At 44.8% G+C, this 16,625-nt stretch overlaps 1 protein-coding gene across 3 annotated transcripts in view; it reads right to left on the bottom strand.

Moving 5' to 3' along the window:
- The window catches only part of LOC122656586 (cleavage and polyadenylation specificity factor subunit 3-II), a 45,157-nt gene that overhangs the window by 14,708 nt on the left and 13,824 nt on the right, over window positions 1-16,625 (bottom strand). For all 3 annotated transcript variants that reach the window (XM_043851175.1, XM_043851178.1, XM_043851177.1), the window contains exons 6-8: window positions 15,654-15,790; window positions 4,779-4,842; window positions 3,145-3,210 (exon numbers count right to left, since the gene is read on the bottom strand). In XM_043851175.1, the coding sequence (XP_043707110.1) occupies window positions 3,145-3,210; window positions 4,779-4,842; window positions 15,654-15,790 (267 nt within the window). The remainder of the gene's footprint in view (window positions 1-3,144; window positions 3,211-4,778; window positions 4,843-15,653; window positions 15,791-16,625) is intronic.

Below are 16,625 nucleotides of genomic sequence, written 5' to 3'. Positions count from 1 at the left end.
ACCACGTATATCCTTTGCATTATGGCTGCTTGATTGTTTTTCTTTCTGTTACGTTGTGTTATTTGCATCGTGAATAAGTGTCAGTTTCTACAGTTTTGACCAAGGTTCCAGGTTTCAGTTTTGAACCTGGTTCCGACCAGGCTCGAAACCAAAATATTTTGTGAAACCACAAAATTTCGGTCGGTGGATGGTTTCAGCCCAAATGACCAAATTAGGTCCCAAAAATTCTAGGAAACCCTATTTTAGGCCCTCTAAACATAGTGGAACCATAGATTGTAAAACACACCCCCAAAATGGTAGTTTGACTTTGGACCCTAGGTTTGTAGTATACGTTGTAAGCTGCAATATAATTCTCCAATATAGACTATTCCACACAACTTTGAATCTTATACAAAACTTCCATAAATGCAGCAAATAGTCGCTTTTGTGAAGTCCAATGATCAGTTGGCTGATGTCTTCACTAGGGGTGTGTGTGGGAAATTATTTCATCCTATTTTGTTTAAGTTGGGCATGTGTAATATCTATGCACCAACTTGAGGGGGAGTTGAGTTATGTAACCTTAAGGGCATTTTGGGGTTTCCCCCCCCCCCCCCATAACCGACTCATTAGTTAGAGTCTTCTATGAGGGGGTATTATTGTAATTATTGTCTCTCCTCTTTTATTATAAATAAAGGGGCTTGGTGATCTTATTGATCACTCAAGCACTCAGTCCTATTGGCTACTAACAGACCAAATATAGGCGTGAATAGTGCATTGGTCTTCAATTCAACCTCCACCAGTTGTCATGGGTCCACTCTAAATCTAAGAACATCTTCTTTAGCCGCTGGCTTGATATGGATGAAATATGACAAAACATAGGCTGCACGATAACCCCAATTTATGGGCCAGTAGTGAACCAGTTTTGGAGCCCCAATTGATAATTTTGACTACATCAATTATACTACAGTTGAGTTGATGTGGTTGAAATCTTTTCTTCAAGAGATTGGTTTTCCAACTAACAAGCCTAGTGACATGTACAGTGATAATCAAGCTGCCATTTATATTGCTAGTAATCCAATTTTTCATGAAAGGACTAAGCATATTGAAGTTAATTGTCATTTTATTCATGATGCTACGGTGAGGGAGCTGATCTCTACTCCATTTGTAAGTCCTGGTCAACACTTGGTGATGTTTACTGGGGCATTATTTAAAATGGTGTTTCTTTAAGGATGTTCCAAGCTGGGCATGGGTGATATTAATACTTCAACTTGAGGGGGAGTGTTAGGACAGTAGTACTAGTACTGCACGAGTGTTTTTGTAATATTCGTGCTTATTAGGGTCTTATATGTGCTATATAGTCATGGGGCATTCTTGTAAATCTTATATTTTGTTTTGATTACATAGTTATGGGGGCATATTATATAATCCCACAGATCTCACATTAGTCACCACACCCTCATAATCCAGCATGTTCTTGCGAAGAGAGAGGAGTCGAGTAAATATATAGATGTAATTAAGGATATGTATGAGGGTGTGGTGACCAGTGTGAGATCTGTGGGAGGCCAGGACAAGGAATTCACAATTACAGTTGGGTTACATCAAGGATCAGCCCTAAGCCCTTATCTGTTTGCACTTATCATGGATGAATTAACCAAGAACATCCAAGACGAGGTACCATAGTGTATGCTCTTCGCCGATGATATCGTTTTGGCGGATGAAACAAAAGCAAGGATTAACGCTAAGTTAGAGATGTGGAGATCAACCTTCGAAACAAGAGGTCTTAGGATTAGTAGATCAGAGACGGAGTATATGATGTGTAACTTTAGTCACACTATGATGGATGATGACATGGTGAAAATTAAGGAGAGAGAGCTACCGCCAAGTGACTATTTCAGATATCTAGGGTCTATCATACACAACGAAGGTGACAAAGATAATGATGTTTTACAAAGAATTAAAGTGAGATGGATAAAGTGGAGAGGTACGACCGAAGTACTATGTGACCGACACATTCCTTTAAAGCTTAAAGGTAAGTTTTATAAGACTGTTGCACGACCTGTTATGATGTATGGAGCGGAATGTTGGGCAGTTAAGAAGTGTCATATAGCGAAGCTATGTGTTGCTGAGATGAGGATGTTAAGATGGATGTGCGGCAAAGGCAAAACTAGGAAGGATAAAGTGAGGAACGAACGTATTAGAGCTGATGTGGGAGTCTCGACAATATAGTCCAAGGTAGTTTGGCCATGTGCAACGGAGGCCTGGGGACTCCCCAGTAAGGAGGAGTGATCTGATTACGATTGAAAGAGCTAAAAGAGCTAGGGGCAGGCCTAAAATGACCATAGATGAGGTTGTGAAGAATGACATGCATAGTCTGAATCTTGTGCCAAGTATGACCTCAGATAGAGCCTATTGCAGGGCAAGGATCCATGTTGTCGACACCATGTAGCTGAGATTTTCCTGATTTCCCGGGCTATCCTTCTTCCTCTTATTTTCGTATCTCATTTCTTCATTCCTATTACTTTCCTTTCCCTTTGTGAGGGCCTCAATTTTCCCTACTTTGTTTTGAAAGGATCCATGTAGCCGACCCCATTTAGTTGGGATATGGCTGTGTTGCTGTTGTTGCCACTACTGATTAGAGATAACCTATTTTCTCCAATCAGTAGCACTAGTTTTTCTCTCTCTTTCTCTCTTGATTCTCTCTTCTTCCTTTCTTCTTCTAGTAGTTATTGTTGGTTGTTCTAGGTCTGAAACTGTCACAAAAACCAAAGCTAGGGAACAAATAATTAGTATTATTATTATAATTTTTTTATTATTAAGTATCCAAACTGTCTCTGTCTGTGCTTGAGTAGACACACATGCCCGGATCAGTTTGAGGTCTCATTCAAGACAAGCAACTGAGTAGGTTTTGAAGGTCACAAAATCCAAAAATATTAAACATTATAAGTTACAAGAACGTGCTAGGCAAAGGTGTTGCAAATATGTAAAAACCACTCCCAACAGACGTCTCAGGATAACTATTTATGCTCCTATCTCATAAAACTTATTGCCATGTTGCTAGTAATTGTAAGAAGTTTCAATTTGAAAACCAAACATGAAATCAGAGTATCAGACAACATAAAGCATCTAACAAATAGAGAAGTTATCAGTAGATTAATGGTACTATACCTGGGCTCTTCCCAAAGCAAATGCTGGAATCAAAACTTTTCCTCCACCAGAGATACATTTATGAACCTACAACCACTCTCTATCAGTAGATGTTTTTTAAACAGAAGGGTTCACACAAGAGTAAGTATGATATACAAGGGAAATTTTTCGTTAACTTAATCCAAGTAAACATTATCATCAGAAAAAAAAACAAGGGTTGTATCCCTGCCAAATGCTCAAAAAGCAGTACTTGTCAGTGACACATACGAGAAGACTGTGCATGACCATCTGAGCAACATCCAAAAAATGCTCAGGAAAAAACTAATACAAAATACTCTACCAAATAAAAGCATAATGATTTATTAATAGGGTGACACCAAGAAGAAGAGTCTACTGAAAATATGCATGTGGAAGGAGCTTTGACCAGTTGAGATGAAATTTTATCAGAAGAGATACTCAGTTGAGCACTCTGTTTTGACCACTATAAAGAAAGCAAGAATTTGGGTAAATTATTCAGGTGGTGAGGAACATTAGAATTATTTCTTCACAAGTGCAAAAATTGATGACCGGCCTGGGTGGAAGGAGCTGTTAACATTGATGACTAGACTAGAAAAAGGGTGATTACAAGATCAAAAACCTACTGCAGCAAGGGGAGAGTATTGTTTTACAGTGTGGGGAGAATTATTAATGTTCGATTTCCTCTCTTTTTTGGATGTTTTCTTTTTTCACCTTTGTTTTCTATGTTTAGTTTAGGAGGTGAGTGACATATCAGGGGAATGGTTGTGGGTCGTCTTGGCGTTGCAGTTGGAGTGAGGGATGTCTCATAGGATGGTGCTGGTTCTTTGGTTATTTGGGGTTTCCCCACTCTTTGTTGTTGCCTTTCTAGGGACCTGTAGTCATTGTTCTTTTATCCTTTCTTTCTCTTAATGAATTCTATCTCTGCTTTGCCAATTCCAAAAACCAAAAAAAATGAGTCAAATATGGATCACTTTAAACAGTTAATTCTTTACTACTTCCAAAATCTTCCCTATGCCTGTACTGAAAAAGAAACAGTTGTAAACATTTATTCCGATGCTAAAAAATATAGAAGTGTATGTAAAGGGAAAAATTATGAAGCTAACATGTGATAAAAAAAGTAAGTCGATACAGAAAAGACCATTTAAATAACCTATACCATATTTCTAATCCATCACCTATCTGATGAGCATGCAAGGAGATGTTCAGATTCAAGAAGGAATCCAATAAAAAGAATATTGAAAGGTGTCAACAGTACTAAAAAAAAGACAATTTTTTTTCTAGACATCTGATGATAGGTTAGGTTCCACAATGAGGCTTATTGGTGAAATGAAATAATCCTCAACTTTTAAATTTAACTGAAAGGGTTAATCTCCTTAAGTGTCAATTAAAAACCTTTACTTTTGGCCCTACTAGCCACAAAACTGCCATATCTTCTGTCGACAGCTTGGACGAACCAATGTCACATGACAATATGACTTTTATACACAGGTAATGCAATACAATAAACATAAAGCCCAGCCCTGCTATTTTCATTACCTCTGTACTACTAAAATAGTGAATAAATAACCAAATCTAGTTCTTATGGAATGGAATTCAAATATATTTCCAGGATTTCCCCCATAGAGTTGTTCACTTACAGCCTTAAGAAACTCCCTCTCACGGCCATATTTTGAATCACGTACAGTTGTTGCATATGTGGATCTGTAAAAAAGAGACATGTTCAGGAAGGAATATTAAATAACAAAGGATTATCCCCATTATTTGGGTTCAGCTGCATGAATCCTTCTCCATTTCTCTTTAATTCCAGCATTAGCTTGGAAATTGGAATATTAAATCAGGCTTCCAAAGTAGATCCATGAACAAAAACTATACTACTTTTAGAGAAACAACCTTTTCTTAACAATATGCAAGATTTAAGAAAAGACAACTTCCACAGGAACCCAGATCTTAATCTAACAATTGACAAACACTACAGATTACAGTAACCTTTCTCTGAACATACATGTAATCTTTATGAACAATGTCCCCCTTAAATCATGATATAGTAGTGGATTCAACAGTTATTTAGACACAAAGGAGATCAAAATAAGAATAGACTACAAAGTTGGATATCCCAGATGGTCCTATTAGGATAAATGAATAAATGAAGAGGTTCCAAATAAATATCAAACCCATAGTCATTGGCAGAATTTCCTAGCTAGGCAATGGTTTAAAACAGGAACAACATTCTCTACTTAAATTTCTGGACCAAAATATAACTAACAACTAGATTACAGTGAGTAATCAGTAAAGTCAACTACATGGTCACCATACAGTTGACTTGAGCAACATAATTTTAGACATGGACAATCCAGAGGTGCATTGTCCGTCAAACAGAATGGTCAGACTACCCTCCACATGGCTCAGATCTAGTTGTCTAAAATTTTTCCAGATGATTTCTTCAGGGGGGGAGGGGAGTGGGAAAGGATCTGCTAGTGAAGTTGTATGACAAATCAAGATGGATGACTTGGAAATCTTATGGCTGAGTTGGCAGTCCAAAGAGCTCAGAAATCAAAACATCATCCTCCATGCATGTGGCAAGTTTTAGCCCATTACCCTTTTTATACATGGCAAAATAGACCTCTCTATTCGAGTCTGCATGGAATAAAATGCCCAAAATCATTGTTCGAGAATAACAAATAAGTAAAGAGAAAACTTAATGTTCCCCTTTGTAGGTGAACTTTATGGGTTAACCCAAGTTTTAAACTTGTCTTGTCACAGACACAGATTTTTGTGTGGGCCCATCTGATAGGGACTCCACACCCATCTCACTGGTTAAGTTTCAGTCCCAAATGAGCAAGGGAAGTGGATCCAATCCAGTCCAAAGTTCCATAGAATTAACTATCATAACGTTAAATAGCTAATTCACACCGTGAACTACTTACAGAGCTTTGAGCTCAACCTTTTTATATTGCTGGTTTTTACAGAATAAGTCGCAGTTTTTTTTTTTGGTGAATAAGAAATTCATTACCAAAGAAAAAAGGAACTACAGAAGCCCCCAAAGAGGAAAGAAAGAAAAAATACACAAAAGCACAAGCAAACCCAACCTCAAACAGGGGAGACGGCCAGCTGAAGAGAGAAGAGAGAAAGGCCCCAGGATACAACAATATGCTTGTTCCTTGGAGTGTCATTACAAGGAGAAGTAACAGCAGAGAGCTTGGCTTTTTAGTCGAAGGAAATGGAATCCCAAATCTGACAGAGAGGCCGAGAGTTGGGAGTCCATTTCCTGATATTACGCTCCATCAAAATATGATTGATGGTAGCACAAAAGGCCAGCTTACCAATTGTGTCACAAATAGAGGAGACAGCAAAAGTCCTGTCTATCTAAATCCACTCCCTTGAGAAATTAAGAATAAGTCGCAATCCATAGTTCTTTCTGAGAACAGCTATCAGAGTGGATTAGCAGCTGTGGAGCAATTTGAAGTTAGATATCTTTTAGATTTCGTAGTGTTGCGGGTGAAAACCTCCGATGCCCGGTTCGCCCACGGATGAGCCTGCAAAAACCAAGCGATGAGCACAAGAGAGCCGGTGTGGCTCCGGCCAAGGACTCTCCGACGCTCAAGTCAGGTCTCCAATGCAACAGCGTAACTGCGTAGTGAAAGCAAGATGTGGAATTGTGCTCCATACCAGGGTATTTATAGAGTGTGGATGAGGTGAGGCGGTTGGGAGAGTCCTAGTATGGTAGGAGTTCTTCTTTTGGAAGGCTCTCTCGCGTAGAGCGGAGTGGAGAGTCATTTTCGGGGTCGGACTCTTGTTAAGGTAAGAGGCGTTGGGATTGTGGCTCGATCCTTATCCCGTGATTCTTGGGATGCGCTGGCGTGGCTCCGCAATTCCCGGCGGGTCATTATGATGACCTTGGTGGAGGGCTCGGCCTGGGAGGTCGGCCTGGTAGGTTGGTCTCGGCAGTCATCTCGGCCTAGGCTGTCCTGTGTATGCTCGGTCAGGAGTTTATGGCTCACTTGTGCGAGCTCGGCTCAGAGCTCGGCCTCAGCCCCGGCTGACTTGTGTGAGCTCGGCTCTGTCAGGTGACCTATCGGAGACCGGGTCGGCCCGATTTCCTGCTCGGCTCAGTTCGGTTCTTGGACTGACCTCAGGTTGGCCACGTGGCAGCTTCTAATTGGTGAGGTGATTTTATGCCCTATCACGGCCTCAGTGCTCGGCCTTGGCCTCGGCTTCAGTGCTCAACCTCGACCGGCCTCAGTGCTCGACCTCGACCTCAGTGCTCGGCCTCGGCCTTGGCCTCCGTCTCAGTGCTCGGCCACAATGCTCGGCCATGTTGGTGATCAGGGTGATGGCCTTCTCCTTCAGCCTCCGTTTTCGGCCGTGTTTGGTGCCACACCGTTTGGCTCAGCTCGGCCCTCAGACATTCGTGCTTAGCGATGATTGCCCTTTCAACCGAGCTTGATGTGCTTGGCTCAGTGGTCGACGAATGTGATGCTCGCCCCCGGTGCTCGGTTTGGAGTCCCTTGGCTCGGTTCCATGATAACTCGGCTTGGTCCTCGGATTCAGTCCCAGTACGTTTACGTGGCAGCTTTTGGTTGGTTGGGGGATTCTATGACGCATCATAGGCCCCCCACTCATCAAGGCTTGGCTCGTCCTTGATGAGTGTCATCTTTCGGTCCGCTTAACGGTTCTGTTCCGAGGCTAAGTCCGAGCTCTTTTCCTTCGGCGATTTGACGTTGTACGGTCTGTCAGTTGGGGTGTCAGTGCCACGTTACTCGGCGTAATGATGATGCTCGGGATTTTGAACCGTCTTTTGATCTGGATCGTTGAATCACGTTGAACTCTTCCTTTTTTCTTTTTTTTGGGGGTATGTACCGAGCCGAGCTTCCTCTCTATGTACTGTGCCGAGCAGTCGGTTCTTTAATCAATGAAAATTTCGTTTATCAAAATTTGTGTAAGTGTTTTAGCTCGGCAATTTTAGCCTTCTTTTCCTTGTGTATGTTGTTCCATTTGATGTTGTGGCCGAGCTGACGACCCGTTCTATTAGCCGAGCTTAAGGACTTGGTTGTTTTTTAGCTATGCTTTCCGGGTCATCGGTTCCGCCATGCCATATCTGAGGTCAGGATGACTTTCGCCTTGGTTAATTTGTTGTCCCCAGCGGTCAGGTCAGGTCGGCTACCACATAAGTGGCTGTGTGGCCGAGCAGCCTCCATAGCTGAGCGTAATGCCTTAGCTTAGTTTTAGACTTTGTTCAGCTCGGCCATGGGGAGAGTTTGCTCTTGTTGGTTCAGACATCGGCCAGTCTTTGTGGGCTGGTCTTATGACTTGATTGCCGACCTATGAGGGTCGGTCTTTGAGGTCGGCCAGGTCTATGAGGACCGGTCTTACGACTTGGTTGCCGACCTATGAGGGTCGGTCTTAGAGGTCGGCCAGATCTATGAGGACCGGTCTTACGACTTGGTTGCCGACCTATGAGGGTCGGTCTTTGAGGTCGGCCAGGTCTATGAGGACGGGTCTTACGACTTGGTTGTCGACCTATGAGGGTCGGTCTTTGAGGTCAGCCAGGTCTATGAGGAGCGGTCTTACGACTTGGTCCTCCCGACGTGTTGCAACTGCGCTAAGCAAATGGAGAAAAGACTTTATTTCATTGAATCAAGAATATCGAGGCCGAAGCCGAATACATAAATGCTTGTTATGAGCTGTGCCGAGCAGAATACTTAAGAAAATTACTGAAAAAATTTCTTCAAATTTTCTGAGTTCCAAGGCCTCGGTACCGTCTTTGTTGGGTCTTCGTCACTTAAGGGAGAACGGGATGAGGTCTTCCACGGGCCTTTCGCGCCTTTCTGTGAGCTCATCCTGCTATTCTTTAGGGAGGTGCTCAAGGCACATAGCCATTCCTCGGACATTTCCTTTGTTTTGCTTGACAAAGGTTGCGTAGCATTCTTGAGCTCTCTTTTGATCACCTCAGATTTCTCCGATGCCGTTCTCTGTGGGGAATTTCATCTTCAAGTGTGTTGGCGAGATGATAGCTTGGAGGGCTGTGAGTGATGGGCGACCAAGTATGGCATTGAAGGCCACCACCAACCGTACCATCATGAACTTGACTTGGATCGTCGCTTGGTATGGAGCTTGCCCGAACGTGACCAGGAGGTCTATCAACCCTTTGATCGTGGCGGCGGCCCCCGAGAATCCATAGAGTGAGATGCCTTCCGATTTGAGCGCCTCATCCCCAAAGCCAAACTGTCGATACACGTCCAGCGACATAAGATCCACGGATGCTCCCGTATCGATCAATACCCGTTGAACAGGTCTCCTCGCTATTTCAACCTGCACCACCAAAGCATCATCGTGAGGTAAACTTATACCTTTAAGGTCGGGCTCAGAGAAGGAGATTGTCGCCTTCGGCCTTTTGCTCGACATCTCCACGACTCCGACGAATCGCGCATTCGCCTTGGCTTTTTGGGTGGATTCATGTCTGGGCCCTCCGAGGATGGTGTACATGGGAGCTCCTTTCTCATTGCTCGGCCTAGATCCGTCATCCTTCTTTTCGGCTCGGATCTTGTCCTCGTCGCACTCGGTCCTCCGGCTTTCAGACCTTAGCTCGGACTTCCTTTGATCGCGATCTTCGGGTCGTCGACTTCCACGTTCTTCTCATCTCCCCTTGATGTACCGCTTCAAGTGCCCTGCTCTGATCAGCTCTTCGATTTCTGGTTTCAGCTGGTAGCACTCCTCGGTGTTGTGGCCTTCGTCCTTGTAGAATAGGCAGTACTTGTTGGGGTTTCGGGATGACCCGGCTTGCATCGGTCAAGGTCGGGGTATGTACCCGTCGTCTTAAATTTGCATCAAAATTTTCTTTCGCGACGTGTTTAAGGGAGCGTACTCGGGACTCTGAGCTCGATCTGAGCTCTCGGCTCTGCGCCGCTTTCATCCCTTCGGTCATCGGTCGCTAACCTTTTCTTCTCTCCCTCGTTTTCATTCCCCTTGCGTGCTTGGAGAATGTCTTCCATGTTTGCAAACTCGTTACACCTGTCAAGGAGCTCGGCCATACTTTTGGTTGGCTTTCGAGCCAAGTCCTTGATCAGGTCTTCATGTGTAAGTCCATTGCTCATCGCAGTGTGAGCTGTGGCCTCATCCAGGTCTCTAACATCGAGGGACTCTTTATTGAACCGGGAGACGTACGACCGGATCAACTCGTCCGACCTCTATTTCACGCTGAGGAGGTTCACCGTCGTCTTCTTATGCTTCATGCTACTTTGGAAACGCGTGACAAAGGCTCGACAAAGTTGGGCAAAGCTTGTAATAGAGTTCGGCGGTAGCTATGAGAGCCAAGAAGTTGCCGCACCCTTTAGGGAAGAGGGGAAAGCTCGGCAAGAAACAATCTCAGTCCCGCCGTACATGGTCATCATTACGTTGAAGTAGTTGATGTGGTCGGTCGGGTCGGTAGTCCCATCATACCGGTCAAAGGGAGGTGGTTTGAACCCTACCGAAAGCGGTGCTGTCATGATCTTAGGCGGATAGGGGTGACGCCCGACCAGTGAGTAGGCATCCAGAGTTGCTTGTTTCTTAAGCCCTTCAACTTGCTCGGTCAGCTCCCTTAGCTTTTTCTCCATTTCAGACTCTGGAGCTCGGCCATTTTGTTTCTCAACTCGGATGGGGTCTTGCGTTTTTTCCTGCTGAAGTCGGCCGTCCTGGTCGGCCAGCTCATCCTAATGAGGTCGGCCTACCTGATCCTCTCGCTCGTGTTGACGAGGCCGGCCATTATGGTCGGCTCGGCCAACATCACTGCTCGCGAGCCCGTCATCTTTGTGGTCAGACTCATGTGGGCTCCTTCGTCCATCTCTCCGACGAAGTGGACTTTGTCGCCGAGGGCTATGGCGAGAATCATCTTCTTCTCTTGTAGCGCGTCGTCCTCGGGGCTTTTTACGCCGATCTTGGTGTCTCCTCGGTCCTTCACCGTTACCGAGTCGCCCGAAAAAGACCGATCTCCGTGCAGCCGACCCAGCTAGCTCGATGTCCTCTGCGGCCCTGGGGCTTCAATGGTGTCCTCGCTCGTCCCGCGGATTTCCCCCGCTAGCTCGGGGAGGGGAGTTTTTTGGCCCCGGGGATGAGATGACGCAGCTTGGCCCTCTGCCGACCACCTTGTCGCTGTTGATCTATGACATACGCGAGTGCCAGCCAGGGCGCGACTGGTCGCTGACCCATCAGCCAACCCTGAGCCATCTGAGTTATGAAGGTTCGCAGCATCTCGTTAGTTTGAAGCATCTGCAATTGCAAATCCATGACCTGCCGATTATTCGCCGGCCCTTCAGGATCCAAACTCTCCGGCAAAGGTGGTGGCAGCTGCAAGTTCAGCCCATTCGGCTCGGCTTGAGTCTGGTCTACCGCCGCCATGTCCAGTACACTTCCCCCATTGCCCCCATTCATTGGTGGCGTGGGATTGACAGCGGTACCCGCATTGCGCGAAGTACCTTCTCCTCGTGGGGGTCTTCCTGCCGCAGCGTCTCCGGGGTTGGCGATTGTCTAGCCTGCCTATTAGGTTGCAGCTCATCTCCTCGAGAGGTTGAGCCATGTTGACCTGATCTCGTGTGCACCATTGTTGCTGCTCTTGAGGTTGGTAGAAACGACGACTTGCTGATGTCGTTCCCACAGACGGCGCCAAATCTGTTGCAGGTGAAAACCTCCGATGTCCGGTTCGCCCACGGATGAGCCACCTACAAAAACCAAGCGATGAGCACAAGAGAGCTGGTGTGGCTCCGGCTAAGGACTCTTCGACGCTCAAGTCAGGTCTCCAATGCAACAGCGTAACTGCGTAGTGAAAGCAAGATGTGGAATTGTGCTCCATACCTGGGTATTTATAGAGTGTGGATGAGGTGAGGCGGTTGGGAGAGTCCTAGTATGGTAGGAGTTCTTCTTTTGGAAGGCTCTCTCACGTAGAGCGGAATGGAGAGTCATTTTCGGGGTAGGACTCTTGTTAAGGTAAGAGTCCATACTTGGCGTGATTTCGTATCGCGTTGGGATTGTGGCTCGATCCTTATCTCGTGATTCTTGGGACGCGCTGACATGGCTCTACAATTCGCGGCGGATCATTATGATGACCTTGGTGGAGGGCTCGGCCTCGGAGGTCTGCCTGGGAGGTCGGCCTGGTAGGTTGGTCTCGGCAGTCACCTCGGCCTAGGCTGTCCTGTGTATGCTCGGTCAGGAGTTTATGGCTGACTTGTGCAAGCTCGGCTCAAAGCTCGGCCTCAGCTCCAACTGACTTGTGTGAGCTAGGGTCAGAGCTCGGCCCCAGCCCCGGCTGACTTGTGTAAGCTCGGCTCTATCAGGTGACCTATCGGAGACCTGGTCGGCCCGGTTTCCTGCTCTGCTCAGTTCGGTTCTTGGACTGCCCTCAGGTCGGCCACGTGGCAACTTCTAATTGGTGAGGTAATTTTATGCCCTATCACGGCCTCGGTGCTCGGCCTCGGCCTCAGGCGGCCGTGGCCTCAGTGCTCGACCTTGGCCTTTGCTTCAGTGCTCGACCTCAGCCTTAGTGCTTGACCTCGGCCTCGGCCTCGATCTCAGTGCTCAGCCACAATGCTCGACCGTGTTGGTGATCAGGGTGACGGCCTTCTTCTTCAGCCTCCGTGTTCGACCGTGTTTCGTGCCGCATCGTTTGGCTCAGCTCGGCCCTCAGACTGGATTGGGGCTTGACTAGGCATTCGTGCTCAATGATGATTGCCCTTTCAACCGAGCTTGATGTACTCGGCTCAGTGGTCGACGAATGCGATAGTCGCCCCCAGTGCTCGGTTTGGAGTCCCTTGGCTCGGTTCCATGATAGCTCGGCTCGGTCCTCGGATTCAATCCCAGTACTTTTATGTGGCAGCTTTTGGTTGGTTGGGGGATTCTATGACGCATCACGTAGGTAGCTGGGGTTCTTTTGTAGGGGTTTGAAAATGTAATATGAGCTGAATTATGTCGGTCTACAGATTTATGTATATATAGACTAGGCTACAACTGATATCCTTATACCAAGATCAGTAATGGCATATGCAGTAGAAATAGTCGAAGTGTTTATGTCGTAAACTCGGGATCTGGAGAAGCAGGGATTCCGAGCCTGCAACAGGGCTCATGGAATCTAATGAAATTTTGTAAATCTAGCGTCACTTTGCACTAACTTTTGACACACTAACCCCCTACATGTTTTGGCAAAGTGAGGTGGGTGTCAGGTCCTTATCACATGGACTTGGACTCACTCCCCTCTGCCCATGTGGCAGGGGTTAACTTCAACTGAAAAGTTCACCTTGAGGTTGAATCCTAGCAAATCCCATAAACAAAAGATTTTCCCCTTTTTTAAAGAACAAGTCCCCCAAATAAAAGGTCAACATCTCCAGGCAATGAATCCAGTAGATAGTGATATACAGAGTAACATAGATCCTGGAACTGATTACGTGCATATAATAAGGCCCCATATTGGATCAGCAACCACTATCTGCCACATCATCTCACTAAATGGCTGAAACAAGGGGGGATTGAGTGGGGAAGAAATGTAAAATATCTACTTAGAAACCTTTTCAAAACAAAAAGATCACAAATCACAATATGGATGTCTCCATGTTAAGTAGACACCCAAAAAGGGCAGTTGCAAAGAGAAATCTAAAAGTTTTGAAATTCACTGTTATTCCATGCATTTAACCATGGAGTTGTTTAAAATTGTGATGTCATCCTTCCTTTGGAAAGGTTCCGATTCTACAAGATTTCTCCGGTCCATTAGTTGGGCCTCAGTTTGTCTTCCGTTGGAAGGAGGAGGTTTGGGCATCAGAAGGATAAAGGAGGTGAACTTTGCTGGCATAATCAAGCTGATATGGAAGATTGCTTCTAGACAAAGGAGCATTTGGGTGGATTGGATTTACTCAGGCCTCCTCCAATCCGATTCAATTTTGGACAATCTCAGCCTCTTCAGATGCTTCTTGGGTTTGGCGCAAGATCCTATCTAATCGCTCTTCTGTTCAAGGAGCTATCCAATCTTGCATTGGCGATGGAGCATCCACCTTGCTTTGGATTGATCATTGGCACCCTTTGGGAATTCTTCTTCATCAAGTCAGCTCTAAAACTATCTATGGCTCTGGTCTCTCTCGTACATCTTTGGTGGCTGATATTCTTGATCCGAGTGGCTGGTCTACCCCGTCCTCCTCCAGCCCTGCGCTCAATAACATTTGAAATATATTGCCTTCTATCTCTAGGAGACCCCATAATAGAGGTGATTGTGTTACTTGGCTGCCGAACTCTTCAGGCTCCTTCAGTTCCAAAGCCGCTTGGGATCATATACGCTCTCGCAACCCTCTGGCCCCTTAAAGGAATTTGGTCTGGTTCAAGCACCACATTCCCCGCCATTGCTTTACGACATGGAGAGTTTTTTCAGATTGTCTTCCAACGCAGTCCTTCCTTCAGCACCGGCATATTGCGGTCTCCCCAAGCTGTGATCTTTGTTGGAATGCGGTTGAGGACTCAAATCTTCTTTTCTTTGCTTGTCCTTTCTCTTCCTCTATATGGAAAGGCATCCTCGCTAAATGCTGGCCAAGAAACCGTAGGATTCTTCCTTTTGACAGAGAATGGGTTTGGGTTGATATGACTTTTGGTGGCCACTCCCTTTGTGACACGGTTAGAAAGCTGGCTTTTTGTGCTGTCATCAATCATATTTGGATGGAATGCAACCTCAGGAAATGGACAACCAAATCCCGCTCTCTTCAGCAGATTTGGGATTCCATTTTCTTTGAGATTAAAGCTAAACTTAGCTCGTCTCCCCCTTTCACTTGTATTGATACCCCAAGGAACAGGCTCATTGTTATATCCTGGGGGCTTACCTCTATCTCTCTTCGGGCTTCTGACTCCTCTCTCTGAGTCTTTGCCTTTTTGTATTTTCCTCTTTTTCTTCTCCCCTCTCTCCTAATTTGAGGGCTGTTGTATTTCTCTTTCTCTTTGATAATGAATTTTTTATTCACCCCAAAAAAAAAAATTTGTGAAATTACAATGGGAAATTACAGTGGATGCCACAGGTTTTCTTTCTTTAAATTTTCATATTTCTGATCATGGAAAAGTTTTTCCTGGACTGGGCAGTGAAGAGATTGACTGCACACCTAGTGCCACATGAAGGATGATGCTAGAAATCCAACCATTGGATATCTAGAAAATTTCAAACTCAAATTCAATCATATGCCTTCCCATCAATTGGCATATTCTCCTAGTATTTTCTGCCGTCCATTTTGACATTTGAAGTTTCATTTTCCACTGGATTTTCAAAGCTTTATTTTGCACTTGGTCAACTCTGTTTGGAGGCTGAAACTTGAAATGTGAGCAGGGGACCTCGGGGTCTATCTGTCAAAAAGAATTCAGCCCTATCCAACCTGATCTATGGATTCCATAATGGACGTGCTATCCAGGAAAACCCTGGCCCTTCATTTAATTATCATTACTTTTTTGCAGTACACAACAATACCTCTACTAGCACAGACAAAACTTCAGTGGAAATTTTAAGATAAATGTGTTCCTCTTACTCTGTTATAAGGAGATCTAGTTGTAGTCGATCAATTTGAGCTGCTCCAAGATGTCTATCAGGTGTCATGTTATAATCCCCTGTGTAGACAATAGCACTGTCTCCAACTTTTGCATAAAACATTGCTGCACCAAGAACCTTGAAAAAATAACAGTTTATATGTGTGCAAAATCCCCACAATTGAAGACACAGAGCACCTGATCTAGTAATAGAAGAAAATAGTAATAGCATCTAAAAGAACTCAATAGAAGATATAAAAACTGTGTGACATTACAATGGAAACATAGAAGAATTTTATATAAGATACTAAAAGTACAGAGAATATTTCAGTGCTTCTAAAATAAATGAAAATTTAACTGATTCTCAAACGACACCAAATTTATACTAAGACAATACAGGTGAGAACAGTGATGCATGACTAATAAACTTTCCACTTTAAGTTTGCAGACTGAATTTGCTGCTTACTTTAGGGTTCCAAGCGCCAATGCCCTGCTTTTTTGCATAAATCAACCAATGACCGAAGCCTTATCCAAACATGGTTCTATCACTAACGTATTATAGTGAACAGTTAAAAATGGCAATCTACTTATTACTATAAGGGTGTAAATCTCGTGTGCATTTAACAACATCTAGTAGATGGTACTGGAGCTCCAAACCAGCTGAAAAGCAACTACAGATTTGAGACCTGAACTTTCCAAATCCTTCAGTCATAACACCATAGGCCATAAAGTTATCTAAGATATTTGAGTATCTCTTTTCAAAATTTAAAGAAATTCAGCCAGTGTATGCTGCCGGTCCCAAGCCCGGATAAAGGAGGAGGGTTGGTGCATCAGGTCAGCAACCAGCACCGAAAAAAACCCTTACATGGATTCTACAACCTTATATTATAAACATTATGCTAGGCGTTCCCCGACAGAATAAGCGACGCGCTACACTATGATCTGGGTGTAGTAAAAAGTGAGCAAGGGTTAGC

This window comes from Telopea speciosissima, chromosome 3 (assembly GCF_018873765.1).
Source record: "Telopea speciosissima isolate NSW1024214 ecotype Mountain lineage chromosome 3, Tspe_v1, whole genome shotgun sequence".
NCBI lineage: Eukaryota > Viridiplantae > Streptophyta > Magnoliopsida > Proteales > Proteaceae > Telopea > Telopea speciosissima.
Note: the sequence above shows the minus strand (reverse complement) of the source record. Positions and strands in the feature narration are given on the sequence as shown.